Source organism: Sprattus sprattus (assembly GCF_963457725.1).
Source record: "Sprattus sprattus genome assembly, chromosome: 9".
NCBI lineage: Eukaryota > Metazoa > Chordata > Actinopteri > Clupeiformes > Clupeidae > Sprattus > Sprattus sprattus.
In genome coordinates, this window is record NC_137928.1 from 27768332 (window position 1) to 27793261 (window position 24930).

At 46.6% G+C, this 24930-nt stretch overlaps 1 protein-coding gene across 1 annotated transcript in view; it reads left to right on the plus strand.

The window, feature by feature from the left end:
- Positions 1–23032, plus strand: part of pafah1b1a (platelet-activating factor acetylhydrolase 1b, regulatory subunit 1a) — a 40440-nt gene extending 17408 nt beyond the window's left edge. Inside the window, exons 3-11 of the mRNA XM_080844416.1 lie at positions 8389–8473; positions 11030–11104; positions 11247–11453; positions 14219–14387; positions 16647–16749; positions 17094–17322; positions 19281–19382; positions 19747–19903; positions 20699–23032. Of these exons, the coding sequence (XP_080700542.1) occupies positions 8389–8473; positions 11030–11104; positions 11247–11453; positions 14219–14387; positions 16647–16749; positions 17094–17322; positions 19281–19382; positions 19747–19903; positions 20699–20772 (1201 nt within the window). The 3' untranslated portion in view covers positions 20773–23032. The remainder of the gene's footprint in view (positions 1–8388; positions 8474–11029; positions 11105–11246; positions 11454–14218; positions 14388–16646; positions 16750–17093; positions 17323–19280; positions 19383–19746; positions 19904–20698) is intronic.
- Positions 23033–24930: the final 1898 nt, after the last annotated feature.

A 24930-nucleotide genomic window follows, 5' to 3' on the forward strand; every position in this document is an offset into this window, starting at 1 on the left:
GTAGCGTTAGGCTTAGGGTAGGGGGTGGACCATGTTATGGGCTCATAACAAGCATGAGGACCAGGGGCAACTCCCTCTCCATCTGAGCACTGCTGCCCTTGTTCAGAAGCTGCACATCATCAGGCTGCTTATTCAGCAGAGCGATGGAGGCTGTGACTGCTGTGTAGAGGCCTGAGAGATTGTTCTGGAAGACCTCTATGCAGTGCTTATATTTGTGTTGTGCCATTATGACCGTGTGTGCATGATTCATCGAACCTGTGCCCCCAGTGCCATTTTATACCTCAGCTGCACAGATAAAAGACTTTTCTTTTTTTCTCTCTCCCCCACCCTATAACCCTCGGTCTCCATCTCTGCTCCTCTCATCTCCTGTCTCTTTCTCTCCCTCCTGTGTTCACACAGAGTTACATCACTTTCTCTGTCTTCAGAGTGGAAGCCTGCAGTGCTGTTCTCTAATAACAGGCTACGCTATGCAGAGCTTTGGCATCTTATATAATGATGCCTGCCCATAGAGGCGAGGCGATTTGGTTCGTGTGTGTGTGTGGCGCGCGGCGCGCGAGCGAGCGGTAAGATGGAGTGGGTCCTGCCGGCATGGCTTTGCTGATGTGGAGGCGGATGTGATGGTTAAATCGCGCAGGAAGTGATGCGAGTGTGAGGCGCAAAGAGATGAGGTAATGCTGCTCCTCTGCTCTCTCCTCACTCCCCCACCCTCCCTCCTTCAGTTCCTTCTCTCCTGTACTGCTCTGCTCACACACACTCTCACACACACACTCTCACACACACACTCTCACACACACACTCTCACACACACACTCTCACACACACACTCTCACACACACACTCTCACACACACACTCTCACACACACACTCTCACACACACACTCTCACACACACACTCTCACACACTCACACACACACACTTACACACACTCACACACACACACTCACACACACACACTCACACACACACACTTACTCACTCACACACACACACTCACTCACTCACTCACACTCACTCACTCACTCACACACACACACACACACATTCCGCCACCGCCCTGCCTGGAATTCATTTTTCACAAAGGAGCACTAGCATGCTGCCGGCTTGTGAATGGGCTCCAGTGCTCAAAAGCCCCAACTGCCAGAAAGCCTCCTTGGTCACTTCCATTTCTGTATTACACAGACAGAGGGGGGGTGGGGAGAGATAAAAGATGTTCAACACAGGCTCTCTATGCCCAGATTTCTCTGGCCCTGCTTTGCCAGAGTGCTTCAGTTGTGTTGGCAGCTGATTGCCCGTGATGTGGCTGTAGGCAGTGGTGAGTGTTCTTCCACAGGAGGGACACTGGGACAGTTATATAAGGCTACTTGTGTGGCCTCGCTGGCCTGCCTGCCTGCCTGCCTGCTTGATTGAGGGTGGAGAGAAGTGAAGGCACAAGTGGGACAGGTTTTTATCTCTTTTTGTCTTGATTGCAGATCTCCGATCAGGCCTCCCTGGCTCTTCCCACTCATGTTCCTCAGCGCTCTCCCTCTTGTCTGACTGCATTCTCGTCTCCATGGAGACCGCTCCTGAGCTGCTAACGCTCAGTGTTATTGTGTACATATTCATTCTCTTTTCTTCTCTCGCTCACCCTCCCTCCCTCCATGTGGTCAGTGTGTTTTTGTGTGTTATTTTCTCTCAGAGGTCATGCCAGGGTTGTGCAGAGAATAGATTTTGCTTCAGTACTGCATTGCAGACCTCTCAGGAGGGGCTGGCTGCTGGCGATTTCACTGTTTCTGAGCCAACCAATGTCTTTCTCTCTCGTTTTCTTTTTTTTTTCTCTCTCCCTCTCTAAGTCGTTGTTTAGATTTGGATTAGCACACACACACACCCCCACACCAGCCCCTATTGTACAATAGTAATCCCACACAGGCTGTGTGAGGGCAGGGGTACAGTTGGACTGGGGGCATTACCAGATGGGAGTCAGTCTGAAGGATTGCAGAGGTCTTTCTGTCTTTCTTTCTCTGCCATTCCCTCCATCAGTCTTTTCTTCCCTGTGTGTGTCTGCCTGGTTCGACTTAGTCCTCTCTCTGTCTCTCCCCCTCTCTCCCTCTCCAAGTCTCGTCTCGTTCTCTCTGTGCTTGGCAGACTCCAAAGTTGGGAGTGGCCCACAGACAGGAGCTGGTCTCTCTGCCAGAGTCTGAGTGGTGCAGCAGGACGCTCATCCTGTGTGTGCTGTTTACAGTCATAACATTTAACATTTATGGTGTGGTTCCTCACTCTGTGGTTGTCCGTAAGCACTTTGGGTTCTTGTTAGAAAACCTTTGTATGAAAGCTTTGCGTCATGACTGTTTTTAGGCCTTAAGGTGCCATTAGGGTACTCAAACGGACGCGTCGGGCCGTGGGCAGGCGGCCGGATAGTACGTACTAGTTAGCATTTATGTCCAGTTATAGTGCTCCAACGGCTGTGGGTGCTGAAAACAATTCACTGCCACAACAACAGGCGGAGTAGTGATTTACCTGCCGAAGATAAGGTAATTCATGACGTCTTTCTGCGATGGAAATAGTTAGTTGGCCTACCCTCTCCACCACAACTGTCACTTACCTACCGCTGTCACTGCTAACATGCAGCAGGTCACATATCAACCTGACTGTCTAATGTTATACACCTGAAAGGGCAAACTTATCTCCATCATGGTGGGTATTTTTTGTGGAAGAAACAGTAGCAATCTACAACTAAATGATATGCTTATCTTACACTATAGAAACTATTAAAAAACGATTCAATTAAATGCAGGGCTTGCCAGTGCGACTGATCTGGTCGCACATGCGACTGGAATTTTGACCGTGCGACTTGATTTGAAATCACGGTCGCACGCGTGCGCAAAAAGGGAAAAAATGTAAGGCTTCCGCCTAGATAATGGGCTGCAGAACCAAGTCATAGGCTGGCATGAGCGCTAAAAATAAACAAGATCCACGCCCCACTGGCGAAAACTAGTCCCAATGTTCCCTCTTAGCTGCACGCGCGCGGTCGCGCAGGCCAGTCGAAGTGGTAGCGCAATACATTTTTCAGACGGCACAAACCTTTTTTTTAGGGGTTAAAAATCTGAGTATCAGAGGGGATGTAGGCTAGGTAATAAAGATTTAAAATACTGACATGTCTGACAACCAAGCCGGATATGCGTTAGAATGTTTACAAAGAAAGTATCCTTTAGCTCTCTTGGCGGCCTCTGCTCCAGCAGTTATAGGCTATCATGGCGAAAAGAAAGGCAGAGCAGGTGCCCCAGAAAAAGGTCTGCCTAACGTTTAAACATGAGTGGCTAGATGAAATAGTCCAAACTGACACAGGTAGGATAAAACTTTCAGACATATTTACATATGAAGAAAGGAGTGGCGTGATCTGCAGATTCCGCTCGGAGGCAAACGCGAAAAGAGAGAACTCTCTTGGGAAAACATGCAGTGAACACAAGTGACATTTTTCTGTTAATCCGTAAAGTTTGTGAGCACTATAATGCCCGTTTTCCTGAAAATGAGTTGAGTGGGCTGCCTTTGAGCCGGACACGTTGGATCGTGAAGTTAGTGAATTTGATCATGGGCTGAATGACGTGACCAATCTGGCGAAAAGGTTCGAAGCGCTTCTGGAGGAAGCATAATTTGCGGTCGCATTTGTCAACAACGAATTCAAGTTCATGGTTAATGAAAAAAGGAAAAGCTGACTCCTTAAGTAATTATCTGAGATTATAACCTAGTCGCTGAAAGGTGAGCATTTTCCAGATCTGGTACAACTTCTTGACATTTGTGGAACATTCCAAGCATCTAGTGCCGACTGTGAACGCGGTTTCAGTCGAATGAATTCCACTAAGACAAAATCGTGAGTCGAGAGAAGATTTGAGGTAGAAATGTCCAATATTTTCAATTAGGCCAAAGGCAAATGGATCTTGATTACTGCAACAACATTTTGACATATGTTTAGTCAGAAAGATGTGTCTTCCAAAGGCCTGCATACAAGATGAGCCACACAGCCAAATAGGCCTATCTCCCTCAATGAAATTCAAATGACATGTTTTGTAGCCTAGTTTGTTGCAAACCACTCCAGTTATTAAATTATTTATAAAGGCTACCTTTAGAAAAAATCACACCACAACTACTATATTTATTGTAAAGCACTGCATTATAATTTTTCTTTCAATGATGTTCCACTTAAATGTTGTTCCTTCTGAGCAATGACTAAACCCCTTTTATTTTATATATCGTAAGGAAGTGGTTCAGCGCTGGCCGTAGAGCCAGGAGACCGGAGTTCAGCATCTCTTCTCTGTCTAATTAACTGATTGAACGTTGTTGTATTTTCTTAATATAAAAGAATTTAGTTAAAACAAATAGTGTGATTTGTCCTGCTTCCCCTACCATCTAAACCACCTAAAATGCCATCCAATTCTTTTCCACCTATCAATGTAGGCCTGTAGCTAAGCAAAGACATGCCTTTCCTTTTATAATCTGTTCAAACATGTTATTCCAGGTTGTTAACATTGATCAATAGTAGTATTACTTGGTTTGGCCAACTTTTTATAGTGGTGCGCCTAGATATTTGCTGGTGCTCCCAATTTTTCTGGGTTAGGAGCACAGTGCTCCTAAGCCAAAAAGTTAGTGTCAAGCCCTGAAAAGAATACTTTCTTATTTTCTTCTGTATTTTCGTCATATTCAGATTTTCAATGATGATTTCTGGGTAATTTTTGTGTTGATGTCCAATGTCAACTCTCTATTTGATCATGTGACGATACGATACGATGTGTAGCCTAATGTTTACGAAGGGGCAACTGCTATCGTCAATTATACAATAAATAAAGTTGTGAAATGAAAGGAAAACACATCACAGTTAAAGTTGTATGAGTATTGATTGATTCACATCGATATGAATGGATGACATGCCTAACAAGTGGTTTTTAGTGGAGATTTCGAAAAATGATCAACATATTGAAACATCCCGTGCTTACGTTGTATATACGTGGACTTCAAGTTTACAAGAAAAAAAAATATCTTCAATGGTAAGACCCTTTTGTTGTGCCTCTTCTGGTGTAGCAAAGAATGTGAGTTTTATTTGGGCATAGCAGATGCCTATCATGTGTAATGTGTTACACATGATGTATCATTCCGTTCTTGCAATGTGAATAATTTAATTTCAATATGCTTATCTCCCTCTCGTGCGCGGTTTTACTTTGAAGTTTGAACGGGGCTTGTTTGTGTGAGCGAGTGCATAGTAGGCTATCTGTTGATGCCGGAGTTTAGTAAAGGCAGGTGGGTTTTAAATATGGCGGTATTGTGATATATACGGAATAGTTCAAGGAAAGGATCTGCGCCTTTGACAGTGGCTGTTGTTTGTATATGGATATAAAGGGAATGAAACAGGAAACGCGAGGTCCAGAAACGTGAGTTTTGCGGGCCAATCACGGCCAATTAGTATCCGTGGCCATGAACGGACCAACAGAAATTTTTGTGGGGACATGGAGAGCTGTCCGAGGGCTCTGGAGGGCACGGAGAGGGCGTTTCAGCTACCTGAGAAGGCGTTTCAGCTACCTGAAGGCGTTCCTATGTGCCCAAAATTGTGTTGTACAGAGAAGTCTAATTCGGCCTTTATCCTATGCTTACTACCATACGTGCTATACCTCCATGGACCCCTCCACTCGAGCTTTCTGGCCTGCAGCGTGGCGCCACCACAGATCGTGTGTGTGTGTGTGTGTGTGTGTGTGTGTGTGTGTGTGCGCTCCCACATGCTGGATGTAAACAGCCCAAAAGCTGTAGGCTTAAACAGAAGGGCTGTTTTTATTTGGGATTTCACACAGTGGTCATGTCATCTGCTCCTCCCGATGATGACATTGAGGTGCTTTGTGTGGGGCTCCTCTTCAGAGGCGGTTTCACAAAGGGGCTTTGTGGCTCTGAACGCGTCTCCAGATAAGAATCTCAGATGTGGCCTTACAGGCAGCATGACACGCACACACACATGAATGGCGCGTGGATGTGTGTTGTGGATCTGCCGCCTGTCACATGTGTAACCTCCGGGTAACCTTGAGTCTCAGGCTGTTGTCAGCAGGAGACGCTCTGAGCTGTGGGCCACCCTGCCAACCCCGTCTCCACGCCAACCCTCCAGCGCCTGGGAGATGGGGCCTGAGCTGCCCAGCATCTGTGCTTCCTCTGTGGGCAGCCCAGGACCCTTCTTGACCCCTGACTCCCCTGATCAATAAATTAATCAGCGGTGGTGTTTTAGCTCACGGACTAACCCGGAGCCTTTCACTGGCTTGTTTAAGGGGAATGGCAAGTGTAGTGAAGGCAGATAGGTTTAACAGTTACATGTGGATGGCTTTGGCACAGGAAGACATGGGTGAGCGTGTCCGAAGCAATGGGCTGAAGCAGCACTACTTTGGTAGACACACACACACACACACACACACAGAAAGACAAACTAGTGTTTATACACGCACACACTTACACTAGGTATGATGACACAATTTTCAAACACCCCTAAACTCAGAATGGATCACATTACTAGACAGAGCCAGACATTCCCTTTACAATGACACCTGGATTGTGAAAATCAGTTGAGGATTGAGAGAGTTATGGTATTTGTAATATCACCGATTATATCAAAATATTATACATTACTTACAATGGAAGTCATGTGGCCGAAAACGCTTATTATTCACATGTTTTTGCTTGTAACTTCCTCATTTTATCAGATATTTGCATGAAATTTGAACAGAAGGTAGACTTTTGTTAGTTCTTTCAAGTGAAACCATGAACATTTAGTTGGAATCGGCATCAGACCCATGGTAACTCACTGAAAACAACTATAATTAATAAGCGGCCATTCATATTAAAATACGACGCCTGCTGCAGTGCATCTGACAGGACGTTCGCTAATCTACTCATCACAATCTGACTAACAATTTTCCGCGATTTAGTTTAATACTTTCTCGACCATGGATTTCGATGAAATTTCGTTAGTACCAAGATAAGAAGTATATTCAAGTCCAACTAACTTTCATCAGTGTCCAAGGCTTTAGATGAAGTACGCTGACCGGTTGAAAGCCACTCAAATTTTCAGAGAGTTGCGGTGAACTGAAAACACCTCAGGGCTGAAAGCTCGAAATGTCTAACGATTACAGTGGTTGTACTCGATGTAAATACTGACGTTTTCAGGACAAACATACTCTCACCAGGCGGGGAGAAGTGAATTTTGTATGACACATATTGGCAGTATTAACGCAGAGTGGATCATGTTATTGAGACAACAACCGCTCGCGGCGAACATTCTATGTCAACATACCTACTTACACACAGAGACATGCAAGTATACACACACACACACACACACACACACACACACTTACAAACAGAAAGGCAGACTAGTGCACACACATACGCACTTACACACACAGAATGACAGGCGAGTATACACACACACACACACACACACACACACACACACACACACACCTACATGCTGAAAGACAGGAGAGTGTATACACACACACACACTTACACACAGAAAGGCGGATGAGTATACACACACACACTTACACACAGAAAGGCAGACGAGTATCCACACACACACTTACACACAGAAAGGCGGATGAGTACACACAGAAAGGCGGACGAGTATACACACACACACTTACACACAGAAAGGTGGACGAGTATACACACACACTTACACACAAGTGTTGCCTTGCATCCGAGAAGGCCATCCTCACACACACACTCAATAGCAGGAAGAGTCAGACGGTGAGTGTGTGTCTCAGGTGGGGCTATTGTTATCCTTATCTCTACAATCACCCCATCATCTGCTGGGCGCTGGGGCCTGGTGTGCCATTATTGAATAGACAGGAGAGAGAAGTGTTAAAGTGCACCCCCCCTCTCTGTCTGATGTGTGTGTGTGTGTGTGTGTGTGTGTGTGTGTGTGTGTGTCACCTCTGCCACTCTCTCTCTCCCTGCGGATCATCTCCACCCTCCTCTTCTCCGCAGGTGTCTCTCGCTGTACCTCTCCATCCTAATGAGGGCTGCTGCTCAGCACACTCGCCCCACAGTCATTTCAGCTCGTTATGCCATCATGGCAGATGTGATATTTTCCTCAAATGGATTTGTCTGTGTGTGTGTGTTTCAGTGTGTGTGTGTTTCAGTGTGTGTCTGTCTTTGTGTGTGTGTTTCAGTCTTTCTGTGTGTGTCTGTGTGCGTATGGTGAACAAGGGATGCATTAAGAGTCTTTTATGCTTTTGCAGACATCGTTCTCTGGCTTTTCTTGTAAGAATCCCTTACTGAAGTAAATTTCTTTTTTTCTTCCTTTAATGCAAGGTAGCTAAATAGAATCTGTCTGTCTGTCAAGGGGACTAATTAGCCTTTCTCTATTTCTTTTGTCTTTCAGAAATCGAGCGATAGCCGATTACCTCCGTTCCAATGGCTATGAAGAGGCATATTCAGTTTTCAAGAAGGAGGCGGAATTAGACATGGTGAGTGTGGGTGCCCCCCCACCCCGCCTCAAAACAACTCTGCAAATGTCTTTAACAATATGTGCTAAATTAGAACACCACACACACACACAAACACACACACACACACACACACCACCCCTCCTCCTAGCCCTCCCTCTAATTGATGTGGGCGACAGAAGTGTGACTGTAGGCGTAGCGCGCTGAATTAAGATATGGCGGGGATAACGTGCGACGCACCACCCAGACAGAAATCTCGTCGAAAAAGGGGAGTGCTGTGGAGCCTCAAACGACTGTCTGTCTTTCTCCCCCTCTCTCCCTCCCCCTCCCGTCCTCCTTTCTGTATCTCCCTTCATCTGAGAAGGTCCAGAGGACACCGAAATCTCAATCTAAACAAAACTGGTCCCCATTCCCCCCGCCACTTCCTTCCACCGGTCGGCTGTTTCGGTTGCCTATGTTGTCTCTGTTGCCGTCCAGGCAAAAAAGCGAAGGAGAGAGGGAAGCGAGTGAATAATAGATGGCTCCGGTCGCCACGGAGGCTCGCCCTGACAGATCAGCTTGTTGGCGTCTCTCCGCTAAAAGCTCCTTTTAATTAGCCACCTCGCTGTTATCACCTTCCCATTCAGACTGGCAGGAGTGTCTGGTAATAAGTGTCTGGTCGCCACAGCTTCAGCTCTTCAGCAAAGCCCCTCTCATGATGCCCTCAGGTGCTTCATAAAAGACTGTGTGTCTGTGTGTCTGTGTGTCTGTGTGTTTGTGTATAGGTGTAGGTGTTCTGTGTATGTATGTAGGTATGTGCATATCCGTAGGGGTGTGTGTGTGTAGGTGAGGGTGTGTGTCTGTGGGTTTGTGTATAGGTGAGGTGTGGGTTTGTGTGTGTCTGTCTGTCTGTCTGTCTGTCTGGGTTTGTGTATAGGTGAGGTCTGTCTGTCTGTCTGTCTGTCTGTCTGTCTGTCTGTCTCTGTCTGTGGGTTTGTGTATAGGTGAGGTGTGTCTGTCTGTCTGTCTGTGTATATGTGAGGGGTGTGTGTGTGTGTGTGTGTGTGTGTGTGTGTGTGTGTATGTAGGTGAAAGGCACTAGGCTGCTGAGTCTGCTGAAGAACCGAGAGGTGGGTGGTAACGGAGGGCTGTGTGTTCAGCTGTTGGCTCGGGCGAAAGGCAGGCAGAGGGTCTGGGCAGATGGTGGATCAGCCTGACGGAGCGCACTCCTCAGAGGCAGTGTTTAAGGAACCCCATCCCCATCCCCCTGTACCCCCCCCAAAAAAACACCACCCCACTATCTCCCCACCCAACCCCACTGCCCCACTCATCTCTCCCCCTACTACCTGCAGAGGGGCAGCAACTGTTCCCTTGGATGCCAGCTCTGATTCCTCCAACAGAGAGCCTGTGCTGCTCAGGCCATCTCCTCTCATGTGCCTACCACACCCTTTTCCTCCTTTTATCATTCTCTCTCCCTCTACCAATCTTTCATCCTGTTTCTTCTCTTTGTGGAACCTGACAGATAGACCCACCCCCCCCCCCCCCCCCCCCCCCCCTCCCCTCTCTCTTAAGCAGGCGTGATTCTGAGCTTTAATTTTTGATGAAGCATCCGTGTGTTTGCGCCCCTCTCATCGTATCTGCGGTTTGCGTTTGTGACCGCCTGTCCCTGCAGAGCAGCCCTCTGGAGTGGAACATTAGACACTGACATACACGCGGTCTCCTCTCAGCATACACTGATCCAGCTCCTCCAGACAAACAGTATGCTTGATGGCACACAGCAGAGTGAAGAGCAAACAGAATTTTGACCCAGTTGGGTGTCAAATAAAGTGTGTGTGTGTGTGTGTGTGTGTGTGTGTGTGTGTTGATTGGCATTACTGAAGTGGAGGCAGGTGTGTGCGCAGCTGCAGGTGGATGAATGTGTGTGGCAGAGGAACGGAAGCCGTTTGGCACACTCTTGCCTCTGCCTCCATATGCGTCTAGGGGCCGCCTCTCACTTGCCCCCTGCCAGGCAGCCATCACCCCACCGGATCTGGTAGTCAATCATCACCCGTCCCACAGCTGGGCCTTCCCTGCCCCCCTCCTCTCTCCCACTTCAGTCCATTCATCTGCTGTCTGTTTGCTCATGCTCTCGGCACTCGCAGTCTATTCCCCCATTGCTATTACGTGAAATGATCGCATTCCACTCCCAAGTAAATCTCATTTGGCTGAGCCATAACAAAAAGTCAATCTGGGGCCGATATTATCCACGGAGGTCCTTAGCTCTTTGCACACACGTGTAATGAATGGGGGTTTGGTGGTAGATTCGGTGTTGCGCTCGGTGCCAGGCTCCCTGAAGTTAATTTTTCACGGCACAGTGTTTCTATAATTGTAATCTTGGTAAGCTCTCTTTGTCTGCAGAAGATTAAACCATGTGAGGGGATTATGGAGGAGGAATTTACAGTTGCCTCCTGGGTGATTGGTGCTGGGCTGAGGGGTGGGTTTTCCCATGCCTGATTCCATAGGGTGTGGGGTGGGTGTTGGCTGGGTTTGATGGCTGCTGGATTGATTTAGAAACTGAATAAAATTGAAATTGAATTTGATTTTCTCTTGTTTCCATAGAATGAGGAGTTGGATAAGAAGTATGCTGGCCTTTTGGAAAAGAAATGGACTTCAGTCATCAGATTACAAAAGAAGGTTGGTTGCCTTTTGGTTATGTTATTGTATCCCACAAAGAAGGAGAGATAGTCAGTATGTACATTTGTCAGTTCTTTTCAACTTAATGGCAACTGAGTTGTTACCTCTGTGTGATGGGATTTCATCTTGTCTTCTCCCATAGGTGATGGAATTAGAATCAAAGCTGAACGAGGCGAAAGAAGAGATCACTTTAGGAGGGCCCATCGCACAGAAGCGAGACCCCAAAGAGTGGATCCCCCGTCCCCCGGAGAGGTACTCCCTGAGCGGCCACAGGAGCCCCGTCACCCGGGTCATCTTCCACCCTGTCTTCAGTGTCATGGTCTCTGCTTCAGAGGACGCCACAATAAAGGTGGGTGTGGCTCCCCCTCGCATCCTTGAAGTGTAGCCCTGGTTGGTGTTCCAAGAGTGCGAGGCCCCATACAGCAAACTCAAATAAGCTGTGCACAATTCAAATGGGCTAAAAAGCAGCACTAAACACATGTATGCCTTTGTTGAGCTTAAAGTTGAAGTGGTTAATTTCCGCTAAATCAGTATGTGTAATTAGGTGCAGCAGATTATATCGTCAGTTAAGAAGCCTGTTGTATGATCAGACATAGACAATGTTCAGCTCTAATTAGTGGTCTTACAGCTCAATTATCAAGTGCTCAGTATTTACAAAGATAATGGGTGCATTTTCTTTTTTTTTTTTCACATATTGTAGAAATGATTTGCAGCATTTGGTCCCAGTGTTGCAAAGGTTGTTGCTACACGTTGGAAATGTGAAAATCTGCCTTGATTCCTAACCTGTTCCTCCATTGCCTGCTGCAAAAGCCCTCAGTCTGCTGGAAAAGTGTCTGCTAGATGTTGAGCTGTAAAGGTCAAACAGAAGTACTCCTCTGCTCTGTCAGTGTCCCAGTGTGTCCTGGTGTGACCGTGGCCGGCAGTAACTATCGCTGTCCTCCCCTCTGATTTCCTGCCGTGTCACGCAGCTCCTTCTGAGACATGCTCAGTAGCTGGGGTTCCGTTGCCAGGGCGATGAGCTGCATGTGAGACTCTTGGCCTATTTCCGCTGGCTTGGCATAAAGCGCCAGGCTGCCAGCTCTCTCTCCACAGGGCACCGCCTGCCTCTGAGCAGCCAGCTTTGACCCCAGCTCTCCAGCTATCAATCCCTCACAACCCATCCTGTGTTAATACTCACATATTGGCCATTATTGGGGGGGTGGGGGATTTTTTTAATAATTTTTTTTAGGTTAGTTTGGAATATTTTGTCTGCTATGCCGGTCTGGTGCCCTAGTTTGGAACAAATATTTGCAGCCATTATTTATTAATGGAATCAAAGAAGCGTGTTTTTCCTCTCTCTCTCTCTCTCTCTCTCCCTCTCTCTATCTTTCTCTCTCTCTCTCTCTGTCTTTCTCTCTCTTTCTCCCTCTCTCTCTCTTTCTCTCTCTGTCTTTCTCTTGGCTGCCGTCCCACCAGGGGGGTCCTTCCCCACTTTCCCAGGCACTCGCGCTCCGCACAGCTAATTCATCTTCCGCCCGAGCGCCAGCAGCCAGGGCCACCAACCCGGCACAGCCCCTCCCCTCTCGCTCTCTCTCTCTCGTTCTGTCTATCTCTCTCTTTCTTTCTGTCTGTCTATCCCCCCTTTCTCTTTCTCTCCCTCTCTATGCCCCCCTGTTCTTTTCCTCACTTTGCCCTACTTTCCCAGCCCAGTGTCATTAAAGCTCCTGCACCAAACATCCACCTTCACCCCAGTCCCCCTCCATCTTCCACCAGTCAGTGTTGCAGGTGCGACCAGCTCTATTTTTTACTCCTCTCCTCGCTCTTTCTTTTCATATTGGTATTCAGAGTTAATTGTCAGGAAAGCCCTGAAGCTGTTCCATCCAGACAAACTCTCGCGCCCCCCCCCCTTCTCGACACACACATACACGCCTCTGCTGTTCATTCTGCAAATGTGAATGTGCTCCTTTTAACTGACTTTGAATTTTCTGCCCCATATGTATGTTAATCAGCAAGTCCCAGGGTCAAGCTTCCCTTCCCTTCTGGCCAGTCACAGATCCATTTGCAAACCAGTCCAAACTGCTTGCATGCCCAGTTGTATTATTTAAAAACAAAATAAAATAAAAATACTGTCCAAATGTCACGCCTACATTATTGTTTCTTCGATGTCCTTCGGTCTGGCTAGCAACAAAGGATGTTGACCACGGCACTTTTTTTCTTGTTTTTGGTGAGACGTGCAATAAAATAATGCCTCTTTTTGCTAGGTTAGCTCTCTCCCCTGGTCTGCCCTGGCACATATGGGGATTAAGAGTTTCTCCAACACCCCTCCACCCACCCCCCCCCCCCCCACCCCCCCAGCCCAGCGAGTGTTAGATTTGGTGAAGGAGAAACAGAAAGCCAATGGCTAAGTGGGGGGGGGGGGGTGTGTGTGTGTGTGTGCATGGTTCTGTCACTTTTGCACAAATCCTGCCCCCCTCCCCTCCTCTCCCCACTCTGCTCTGCTCACCACACTAAGCTCTTATCCCTCTGTGTCTGCCAGCCCAGCAACCCACTGAAACCTGATATCCCCCCCCCCCCCCAGCCTCAAGACCAAATCTCAGTACTGGATCCCTCCCAACAAATAAGCCCTCCATGACCAATGAAGCTGCCAACATTCGATCCACATCACCCCTGTGTATTCTTTTGTGTTGGTGGCACGTCAGAAGTAGCCAGCATCCTCCACGTTTTTTATGAGCAGCAAGGTGATGTGTCCACACCCTCAAGGCGCAGACCGCTTGATTAAGTGTCCCATGACGTCACTCCTGCAGGTCTTTATGGCTCTGATGGGAAGCGCAGACAAGCGTTTCCACAGGAGCGTCTCATGTTTCAGAGCCAGCCCAACCAGGCGCCTCCCACTAATGACACTGATGGGATTTCATTTGGAAGGGCTTTGATTTGGAACCGTTTGCTGTGAATATTGACTCCGGTCACCTGACCACTCAGATCTTCATCCTCTTGAGTTTTCTGCCGTTGGTGTGGCAGAATCAAGTGTAAATGTCAAATGGTCTTACAGTGACAGATGGGCTGATAGCCCCCTTCCCCCTTGAGACGGATGTGGGTATAAATGGAGAACTAATTGTTGTGACTCTGTCTCTGCAGGTGTGGGACTACGAGGCGGGAGACTTTGAGCGTACCCTGAAGGGCCACACAGACTCCGTGCAGGACATCTCCTTTGACCAGACCGGCAAGCTGCTGGCCTCCTGTTCTGCAGACATGACCATCAAGCTCTGGGACTTCCAGGGGTTCGAGTGCATCCGGACCATGCACGGTGAGCGCTGGAAACCGGGGAATTGGTCTCGTTGGGGGTCTGTGAGACGAGCGTTAGGAGACAGGTGGAACCCATGCAGCTCATTATCACTTCCTCTGCCCTCTGCACCCTCGGGGCGGGTGGGAGAAATCTGCTTTAATAGGCACTACCCCCCACCCCACGAAAGGAACCACATTTTAGGCCAATTCTGTGCTTTGTCTGATATTGTCTTTAAATCACTGCGCCGCTCTCCAAGGATTTGCATCACATTATTCACAGCGTTTAACTTTGCGCCTCAAAGCTGGTGGGGTGGCACCTTTTCCCGTGCTCTTTATTCTAAATAAACTAGACCTTGGGCTACGATCTTCTCAAATTCTAATTGACTGGCAAATTGCAGAAGCATATTTGGTAATGTGAGCCTTCAGGCTGAGCTGATTTATTCGATCACCAACAGTGATGGATTTCCAGGGCTTACTGGCCCACAAGTGTTTAACAGCCTCAAATCATCTTCCTTTTTCTAAAAAAGGAAGAAACCCCCCCCCCCCCCCCCCCCCCCTCCTCCCCAAAAAAAACATGGCGGTAGCAGTCTGTCTTTAGACGCATGTTTACTATTGAGAAATAACACACAAGCTTAAACTGATGGGGCGTCTGAGTAGCTCTCGTGTTAATCTGTGACGGATATATGTGTAGACTCTTGGTGTCTCTTTAAATCCGGAGTGTTATCAGTCTGGTGTGCTAGTATGTGTGCACCAGCCTTTAATGTGTTCAGATTGGGCTGCCTCCGTAATTTCCACCCCGTCAGTTCGCCTGGCGCCGTGCCCCAGAGCTGGCACTCGCTGTCACCCTGATGAGAAGAGGGGCACTGGGACCTGCCGTCTCGCCTCCTCCCATGCCCGCCTGCCAGTACCAGTGTGCCAGCGCTCCCAGCCCTGCTCTTATACCCAGGAGACTTCCCACTCTCTCTCTCTCTCTCTCTCTCTCTCTCTCTCTCGCCCTCTATATTTCGCTTTCCCTCTACACCAATCTGCCTTTGTTTGTCTCACACCTGTTATTTTCCTTTGCTGTTGATATTCTGTCTGCTGTTTCTATCTGTTTTTGGTCCTTCTCTGTTGTCTCTCGGTCTCAGTTTCTCAATTCAAATTCAAAAAAGGCTTTATTGGCATGACTGCATACAATACAACGTTGCCAAAGCATGTTTACATAAAATGTACAATCACAATTAATATAAATAAATAATAATAATAATAATAAAAAAAATGTCATAGATGGTAACAATGTGGTATATAAACATATAGCAGGTTAATTGTCAATTATTAAATATTAGTTATGTGGGACAGGGGGTTCACATTACTGTAGAGCTCATGACGGGCTGATACATATTCTGCAGCCAGTCTACAGCAGTCCTCCCTCTCTCCCAGTAGAACTGAGAGTCTGTCCAGATCATTTAGATGGTGGAATTCTGGGAATATTTGTGTTATTTTGTCAAAATAATGGTCTCTAAGACTGGTTATGGTTACACAGCCTCTCCTCTCTGGGCCGCCAGGTCTGTCTGTTTCGGCCGACTTCTACTGCCAGGTTGTGTTCACTCAGTCTGTATTTAGTTACTCGGTCTCTCTCTCTCTCTCTCTCTCTCTCTCTCTCTCTCTCTCTCCCGGCTGGTTGCTTTGGCAGGGGATTAGGAGATTTGGACAGGACTTTAATTATCCTTCCCAAAGACCAGATAACATTCTATGGGCTTCCACCCATATTTAAGCCTGCTTTTTCCAGGCGTCTTAGTTTCATCTGTTTAGCAGCCTTAAAATGGACGCGCTGTGTAATTAGCTTTTTTTTTTTTACCCCTCTCTCTCTCCCCACCTCTCAGAACAAAGCAACCCCAGGCAAATTGGTTGTCTGTCTGGTTATTTAATTGCCTAATTTACTAAAGGCTCGTTTGTCATGGTCATTCTTAACCTCTAATTATCAACCGTTACTTATGGATGACAATCTAATTTGGGTGCAAGGAGTGTGTGGGGGGGCTGGATATGATGAATTCAAAGAGTTATCCACAACACTGTCTTCATCCTACTAGTGATTTTAATATGATGAATTCAAAGAGTTATCCACAACACTGTCTTCATCCTACTAGTGATTTTAATATGATGAATTCAAAGAGTTATTCACAACACTGTCTTCATCCTGCTACTAATTAAAATAAAAAAATCTCAATCATTTAGTTCTAGAACCATGTATGCAGTTTGTAGTGTGGTAGTTGATTGACGCACACCGTTTCTTGTTTTGCAGGGCACGACCATAATGTTTCGTCTGTAGCCATAATGCCCAATGGAGATCACATAGTGTCTGCCTCAAGGGATAAAACCATTAAAATGTGGGAAGTGGCCACTGGGTGAGTAATGATATCCATCCATACATCCATCCATCCATCCATCTATGCTAGTTAATGTATAGCTATTAATGTATTAACCTGTCTGTTGGAATTGAAACCTGCTGTCTTTGTTTAATTTTGCTTTGTTTTTAAAACTCAATAACTAAAAAAAAAAAAAAAAAACATTTCTTTTGTCTATTATCTGACTGTTGGGGCTCAACCAGCTGTGTAATCTGACACTTTTCTTTATGTTGGTTAATATTTATGTTATTCATATTTTTGTAACACGCCACCCTTGAGTTGATACCCAGTGAGATCTGTCAGGTGTGATGCTGGTGTCTGATATGGTGCCGCCGTGTCCACAGGTACTGTGTGAAGACGTTCACCGGCCACAGAGAGTGGGTGCGCATGGTGCGGCCTAACCAGGACGGCACGCTGATCGCCAGCTCCTCTAACGACCAGACGGTGCGCGTGTGGGTGGTGGCCTCCAAAGAGTGCAAGGCAGAGCTGCGGGAGCACGAGCACGTGGTGGAGTGCATCTCCTGGGCCCCTGAGAGCGCACACCCCACCATCCAGGAGGCCACCGGCTCAGAGGTGTGAGAGCGCATCACACACACACACACACACACACACACACACACACCCCCCACCATCTAGGAGGCCACCGGCTCAGAGGTGTGTGAGAGTGTAACACACACACACCCACACACACACACACACACACCCCACCATCCAGGAGGCCACCGGCTCAGAGCAGTGTGTGAGAGCGCAACACACACACACACACACACACCCCACCATCCAGGAGGCCACCGGCTCAGAGCTATGTGAGAGAGCGCATCACACACACACACACACACACACACCCCACCATCCAGGAGGCCACCGGCTCAGAGCTGTGTGAGAGAGCGCATCTCACACACACACACACACACACACACACACACCACCATCCAGGAGGCCACCGGCTCAAAGGTCTGTGTGGACTGTGTGGAGATGCAGGGGAGATTTTTATTAACCATCACACACACACACACACACACACACACACACACACACATACATGAAGCCGCTGAACCCTTTGTTTGGCGGGTTGTATTGTGGCTGAGTGAGTTTGTGTGGGTGTGCACCCTTACTAACCATCACCACACAAAAGCTTAAGCTGCCTGGTTTTTGGGTCAAACCTGCTGTTTTGACGAGAGTTTTTCTCTTTGATAGCATTTGGGTTGTTGTAAAGTGAAACCAACATAAACGTGTCCATCTCCTTGGTGGTTTGATCAGATCAGAAGAATCTGCGCTACCTTTGGTCCGCCCTTTCCCTCACATTCTACCCAAAGTCTGCCCTCTTTGGATGCGTCTGAATTAGACCATGAAATGAAATTGCAAGGAGCAAATCCCCAATGGCCCCGGGTCAGGCGTGCCATCTTCACTCCCGCCAGTCTTGTGATCAACCATGTCCAATTTTCCAATCCATCTGATAATAAAACATTAGCCCCTGGAGCGTGTGCCCATGAAACTGCTGTGAAAGAACCAAATGATTCCCATTTTGTTGCAGCATAAGGGAACTATCCGCTTCCCCTCAAGCACACAGTGTTTGCACAAATGGGGAATTTGACCTCAACTCGTTCAACCAGTCCAAGTAAATGATCAAATCCCTTGCCAACAGTTTGGTTTACCGCCGTCATTTATGACATTTAAATGTTTGATGTTAATTTCTCACCTCTTTATACGTACATGCCTGAACAGGCAGGTCCTGAACACTGCTCACCCTGCTGTTGTTTAAAGGTCTGTTAAAAAGACACTCTACGTGAGGGTGCTCCACGTGACTATACCCTCACCCCGCTGAGATTGTTTACAGGTCTGTTTAAAAGGAACTCTACGTGTGGTTGCTGCACGTGATCATACTGTTCCACATGTGATCAGTGCTGATCATCCTGGTTTCTGTCTCGTCTCCTCAACAATCAGGGACACTGGAATAGACAGCACGCACAAAGGGCTCTCTGCTAAAAATGCTGACTGCGTAGAAAGCACAGGTACAGCAGTAGGCTTTTTATTTTTATTTTTTTTATATATTTTATAAAGGCGTCTTTCCCACTTTATTTCTCCAGGCTCGTCCTCAGCCCGTTCAGTGGGTTTATGTGTTCATGGCTAATTAGTGTTTTGAAGTGCAGAGCACTCTGCTTCGTTCACTCATCAAAGCTGCAGAGAAATTGAATATTTGAAGCATGGACACGCGCACACACCCTGCTCTTTGAGGCACAGCCTCCTTATCATTCTGCACCATAGTCTGCCATCTCCGTAGCTCTGATGCAGAGAAAGGCAATGCTGGGGAGGAAAATCTACCAGGCCCATTGCAGTGATTTCATTACAGAAAAAAAAAATCCACTTCCATCTGCAGTGGATGCCCCCCCACCCCCCCGCTGTCACTGGGTCCCAGACTGTGTGCAAATGTAGCGGAGCACCTCCCTGAAGGCTGTCACTTTCCACTCTCCCCGTATCTCTCTCTCTCTTTTTGTAATATAACCTGACACTTAGCTCTTGTTGCTCCCCAGGCTAAGAAGAGTGGCAAACCTGGCCCCTTCCTGCTGTCCGGCTCCAGAGACAAAACCATCAAGATGTGGGACGTGAGCATCGGCATGTGCCTTATGACACTGGTGAGTCTGCTCATTGCCTTATAGGATAGAATCGGTTGGAATGACTGTGACAGGGGTATGGTTTCATCTGCACAGCCGCTTTGAGTAGCTGTGAATATTCTGTTTACGTTCAAGTACACTTAAACTGCTGCTATAATGGCTGTTAAATGCTTTTAATGACTTGATGTAAATGTTGAAGGTTAAAGTGTTGAACTTCGGGGGGCACTGTGGCTCAAACAGTAGCCCCGACCACATTCGAGCTTGAAGCTCAAGGAGGTCACGGGTTCGAATCCGGCACCATGCCAAAAAAAAAAAGTGTTGAACTTAATGATGTTCGTGTGGATATTGGGTGATTGTTAGTTGAAGTGTGTCGTGTCCTGTACAGGTTGGCCATGATAACTGGGTGCGTGGACTGCTTTTCCACCCCGGCGGGAAGTTCATCGTGAGCTGTGCTGACGACAAGACTCTGCGGATCTGGGACTACAAGAACAAGCGCTGCATGAAGACCTTGTGTGCCCACGACCATTTTGTTACCTCTTTGGGTAAGTGTCTGGACTGAGGCACTCTCCATGTGGTCCATGATCTGAGTCGCTGTGATGTTGGAGAGGGGGGTAAAGTCATTTATTTGCAGGCATCTGGAGTGAATTATACCACATATGAGCCCATGTATGCTAAAGATTCCTGCCTGAACAGTGCCAGATTAATCCACACGCTGGCCCCTTTCGGCTTTTGCCAAGGTTTGGTCCGGCTCTGGAGCACAAAGCGGTGTCCTGGGGGGTGCTGGCAGCCAGTTCTGGGGCTAGCTGAGCGCTCCGGGCCCTTAGCTGTCTGAATCCAGAGCTTTGGAGTGGATCAAGGCTCCGCAGGTCTCCAAGGAGACAGCCCAACAAGCCTTTCAGTCCGCTACCCAGTTGGCCACATGTTTTTGAAGACGCTGAGAGCCTTTTGAATGCAGTTCTGTGAACTACGCTCATATCTGCGCTATCGATTGGTGTGCTGCCTGTTGGAGAATGCGGTCATCTTTTGTTTAGCTTTGTCCTATACACTAAATCTTTACCTACATGAAAACAGAACATCCTTCATGGGAAAGTTCTCTATAACGCGTGTTATCAGTTTGTCCTGAGGCATAGTGTTTAACAACCTATTGTGTTCAAGTACAAATTGGATTGAACTATTCTGCCATGTTAAGTAGCTGAATGTGTATGCTAATGCTTTTCAGGCTTTCATCATGTTCATGAATGACTCATTTAAATGTGCCTATCTGCTCTTGATAGGAGCGCTTGTTTTCTCTTTTAACGCTGAGCATTTCCTCTCTTCTCTCTTTGTCCCCTTTGCAGATTTCCACAAAGCAGCACCCTATGTCGTCACTGGGAGTGTAGATCAAACATTAAAAGTGTGGGAGTGTCGCTGATGGTAACCGCCCCCCCGGACCTCCGCACCGCTCCTCAAACCGCCACCTCTCTCCCCCTTCCCACCAAAAACCCATTCCACCCCTGCCCCCCTCACCCCACTCCTGCGCTCCACCTTCTCTGGATGCACTCAAAACTTACCATGGTTATTACCCATTGAGCTCTGGTTAAATAACTATTGTCCTTTTATGTAAATTATTCTGGATGTAGATTGAGCTATTAAATGTTACACGAAAAAAAGTATTCTTGCATGGTGAATCCAAAATTGTATACTGTAAATTTACATAACGTTGTCTAGAAGTACCATAGGGTTTAACACTGGGCCGAACCTTTCACTTCGGTCCGACCTACCGAAGGCAGACGTCGACTGGGTTTAACGTAGGGCACTAAAACTGATAATTTAATGACAGTGTCGTTCTTATGTGTAAGATTTATTTTTGTCTGTCTATTTTTTTTTTATTTAGATTTTTTTTTTTTTTTTTTTTTCACTGTCGTAGTCTGTTGGTGCCTAGCTTGGTGACTTTTTTGAGGGGGGGGGTAAAAAAGACGATTTAAAAGGAAAAGCTATAATCCTTCCTTGGAGATTTGATTGTCTGTGGGGCTTGTTATGAGAACTTTCTCTGTAGCTTTGTAACATCACTTCTGAAGTGTGCTTACCATTTCTCTCCTTGTGGAACTAGATCATATTTTAATGGCTGCATCTAAGAATGTTTTCAAAACCTGTTGTCTGGAAAACCCTTAGGGATTAAAAGCTTTGTGCTCTTGTCATGACACGTCCTACAGCCTGAAATCAGTGAAGGAACTTTCACTTTTGATGAATCGAAGGACAGAAATTCCTGAACTGGTGTTTGAGTTTGCCGGCTAGGTTGCAGAGCGAGCAGCATTATCCGATTCGATCATTCTTTTTGTTTGTTTTGGATCTTTGTTTTTCTGGCCATAAGCCATATTTCTTGATGCCCATAGCTTTATTATCTTCCCATCTTTAACTGGAGATTTATCTTGACACTGTGGTTGCTGAATTTTGTAATTTCCTCCCCCCATCAGTACTCGGAGCATCTTCAGGCATCATCACTACACCCCTCTGGAAGACCCTAATTGGCTTTTGTGATGGCTCTTTGTAGCCCTCCCTCATGGCACAGTAGAGGTGTAACTCTATTAATGTGGATCCATTCATGCTCCCCTCCCCCTCTTCCATGAAGCGCTTAGCATACCTCAGCAAAAAAATAAATCATGTAAACCTGTTTAGTTCCCCCCAGCCCCTTTTTTCTTTTGCTGCTCCAATGGCAAATAAGAGATTAGCTCTGCTATGTTTTAAGAATACGTCAAGCCCTTTGTTTTGTGGGGTGAGCGATGTAAAGCATGACAAGGATTCAAAGTTTTCCCTTCTGTGTGTGTGTGTGTTGGGGGATGTGCAAAGACGAAACATACTAAAACGGCTTTCTTGTAAGCGGGACAAAAACTAAATAAAAATCTATATTGTTAAAAAAAAAATTAAGAAATCGAGCGAGAGGAAACCAATTTCTGTGGTGAAAATGAAAGCTTGTTACTGAGGAGGAATTTCAATTCTGTCATTGATCAGGCTTACAGGGATGTGTTTAAATTAACTTTAAAAAGTGAAAGTGGAATATTGGTTCCAATGCCAGCAGTTGCTGTGCTTTTGCGAATGCCTGTTGTTCTATACAGAGAAGCCCAAAGTGAGCGGCGTCTGCCACTTAATTGGCATATTCACCAGGTGACCACGGCGACTCCCTCCCTCTTAGCCCGGCGCAGCTGAATCAGTGAGGTTGAGGTTGACTCTGCTGGAGGTTCGGTGAAGGTCCTTTTTAGGCAATGCAATCGACCAATGGCCGCCCTTTAAGCGGCACCCATGGATTCCCACCCTGCTCAGCCTGCTGTTCCCATGCAGGGTCAGTGTGAGAGCAGGCGATGGGAGCTCCTTTGAAAGAAATCCCAGCCAACAGTGACCAGCTATTCCTTCCATTAACTTGACAAATTAGCACTAGGGGATAAATAACAGTCTGACCAGGTGACAGAAATAGAGAATGAAAATGGGGGAAAACAATCATTAAAAAGGAATAGAAGTTCAAATCCAGTTTACTTGCACATCCCTTCTCTGTTTAGATCCTGGGGTTCACTTCCAACCCTAAGCTCTAAGACATGTAAAGCGTATTAATAAATGCATAAAACTGATATCATTTTTAAATTAGCCCTTTTTCCATTACAATGCAATGAAATAATAAAAAAAATCAATCCACTGCTTAACCAACCTGTTATCTAGCAAATGTTCCTGTTGTGTGTACTGGATGTACCTGCTGATGCTGCTGCTAATGATGATGATAGAATTCCAACTCTGATAGTGACTAGTCTGAGATCTGTTCCTGTCGACCAACACTGCTGCATGCAACAGTACTGATGATGGAGCTGCCTGGATCAGGGGTGTCTGTGGTTCAGACAAGCGTTGAATGCTAAAGCGTATGACACTCGTCTCGTACGACTAAAACTCAGGACGCCCTGCTGTGTCAAAGCAGTCAAATTGACAAGTTTAATTATTAAATAAAAAAAAGCTAATAAAATATGATAAAGCCAACAAGGAAACAATCCTTCATCTCTCATTTAAAAGGGATGGTTGTGTGTATGTACATAGATGATATAATGCGGTTAGCTATTTAATGACTCCAAACTCAAGACACCCCTACCAGATAGGTCAGCATGATGAACTGTGGACAGCTTAATATGTGGTTGTAGAAAACACTTGGTCTCTGTGTGCTGTACAAAGGAGGATGACTCCTCTGTTTTTATATTTTTTATTTTCTTTCCTCCATTTGTGATGGGATTGCGGCAGACTAGAGACTTCCCCACCCCCAAAGGGAGGTGTCGTCCTCTCCAACACCACCCCCACCCCTACCCAAGGAAACACCGTTGATGCCTCCTGTAGAACAATAACCTCCTGTTTTGGGAGAGAATTGCCTCAGATTGCGTTAGTCAAATCATCTCGTTTTGGTTTTCTTGTTTCTCTTATGTCTTGTCTGTGGCCCGGGTAGAGTACTGGGCCCACTGGCCCGTCACCATACCTTGTGACCCGCTGGATAAGGAAGAGAGATCCCCAACTGCACCAAAGGGTGCATGTGAAACACTTACGGTGAAAGATGTGCAAATGTTTCATGCTGTAAACTCGGAGTACACATCAAAAACCAAAAAAAAAGTGGGAAACATAGGACACTGCATTTAGCTAGATTGCCCTGATATCTTTTTTCGCTCTTATTTTCTGTTCTTATTCACAGTGTCCACACATGATGTTCTACTACTACTACAACAACAACAAAAAGTCATCCTTGAAAACCTGCTACTCCCTTGCTGTTGGCAGACTTAAGGATTATTTGGGCCATAGGTCTTAAAAGAGATGAACAAAAGAAAGTTAGGAAACTCTTGTAAGAATTTTCTGACTTGCCTCTTGGAATCGGATTCCCCTCTGGTGTGGGGTTTTTCGCCCGCAGAGGATGAAACTTATTTGATGGCTGAGTTCTGTTGAAATGCTTTCAACGGGCATCATCAAACAGACCCAACAGTCTAAAACCCAGGCATCTGATCTTGTGCTCCTATGTGGCCTGGGAGAGAAGGAGGGGAGAAAATATTGTGTTTGCCTCTCACAGGTCCCAAGCAATCCCAGTGCTGCACTTGCTGGCAGGGCTCATGCACAGACAGGCAGTTGAGACGCCTGACGCAGGCAGCGCTGTCTGTGGGTCTGTCCTCCAGCCTAGAGTAAATCTGTGTGCTCGGCGCTCGCGCTTTGTCAATAGATTTGAGGGCTTCAGATTTCACAGCTCTAATGGGAGTTTTTTCTTTCATGGTATCACTGTTCACTCAGCCAATTGTTAACAATATATCTGGATGTCATTGTTTGCAACATAATTAAAGAAAATCTCAAAATGGTCTCTGTTTAATTATTTATGTGGGTATGTGACCTAGGGAGATTTGATTCTTGGTTAGTTTCCATATTAGTTACTGTGACTTCATATCCTGTGATCTTTCTAATAACCAGACAGACCATGGCCTCAGTGTAGTCTGTGGTAATGGGTGTAAAAATCTATATTTTAGGTTATTTATTAAAAGGCCACCACTTAAGCTGCATGCCTGACTAACAACACTATTTGCTGAAGTCT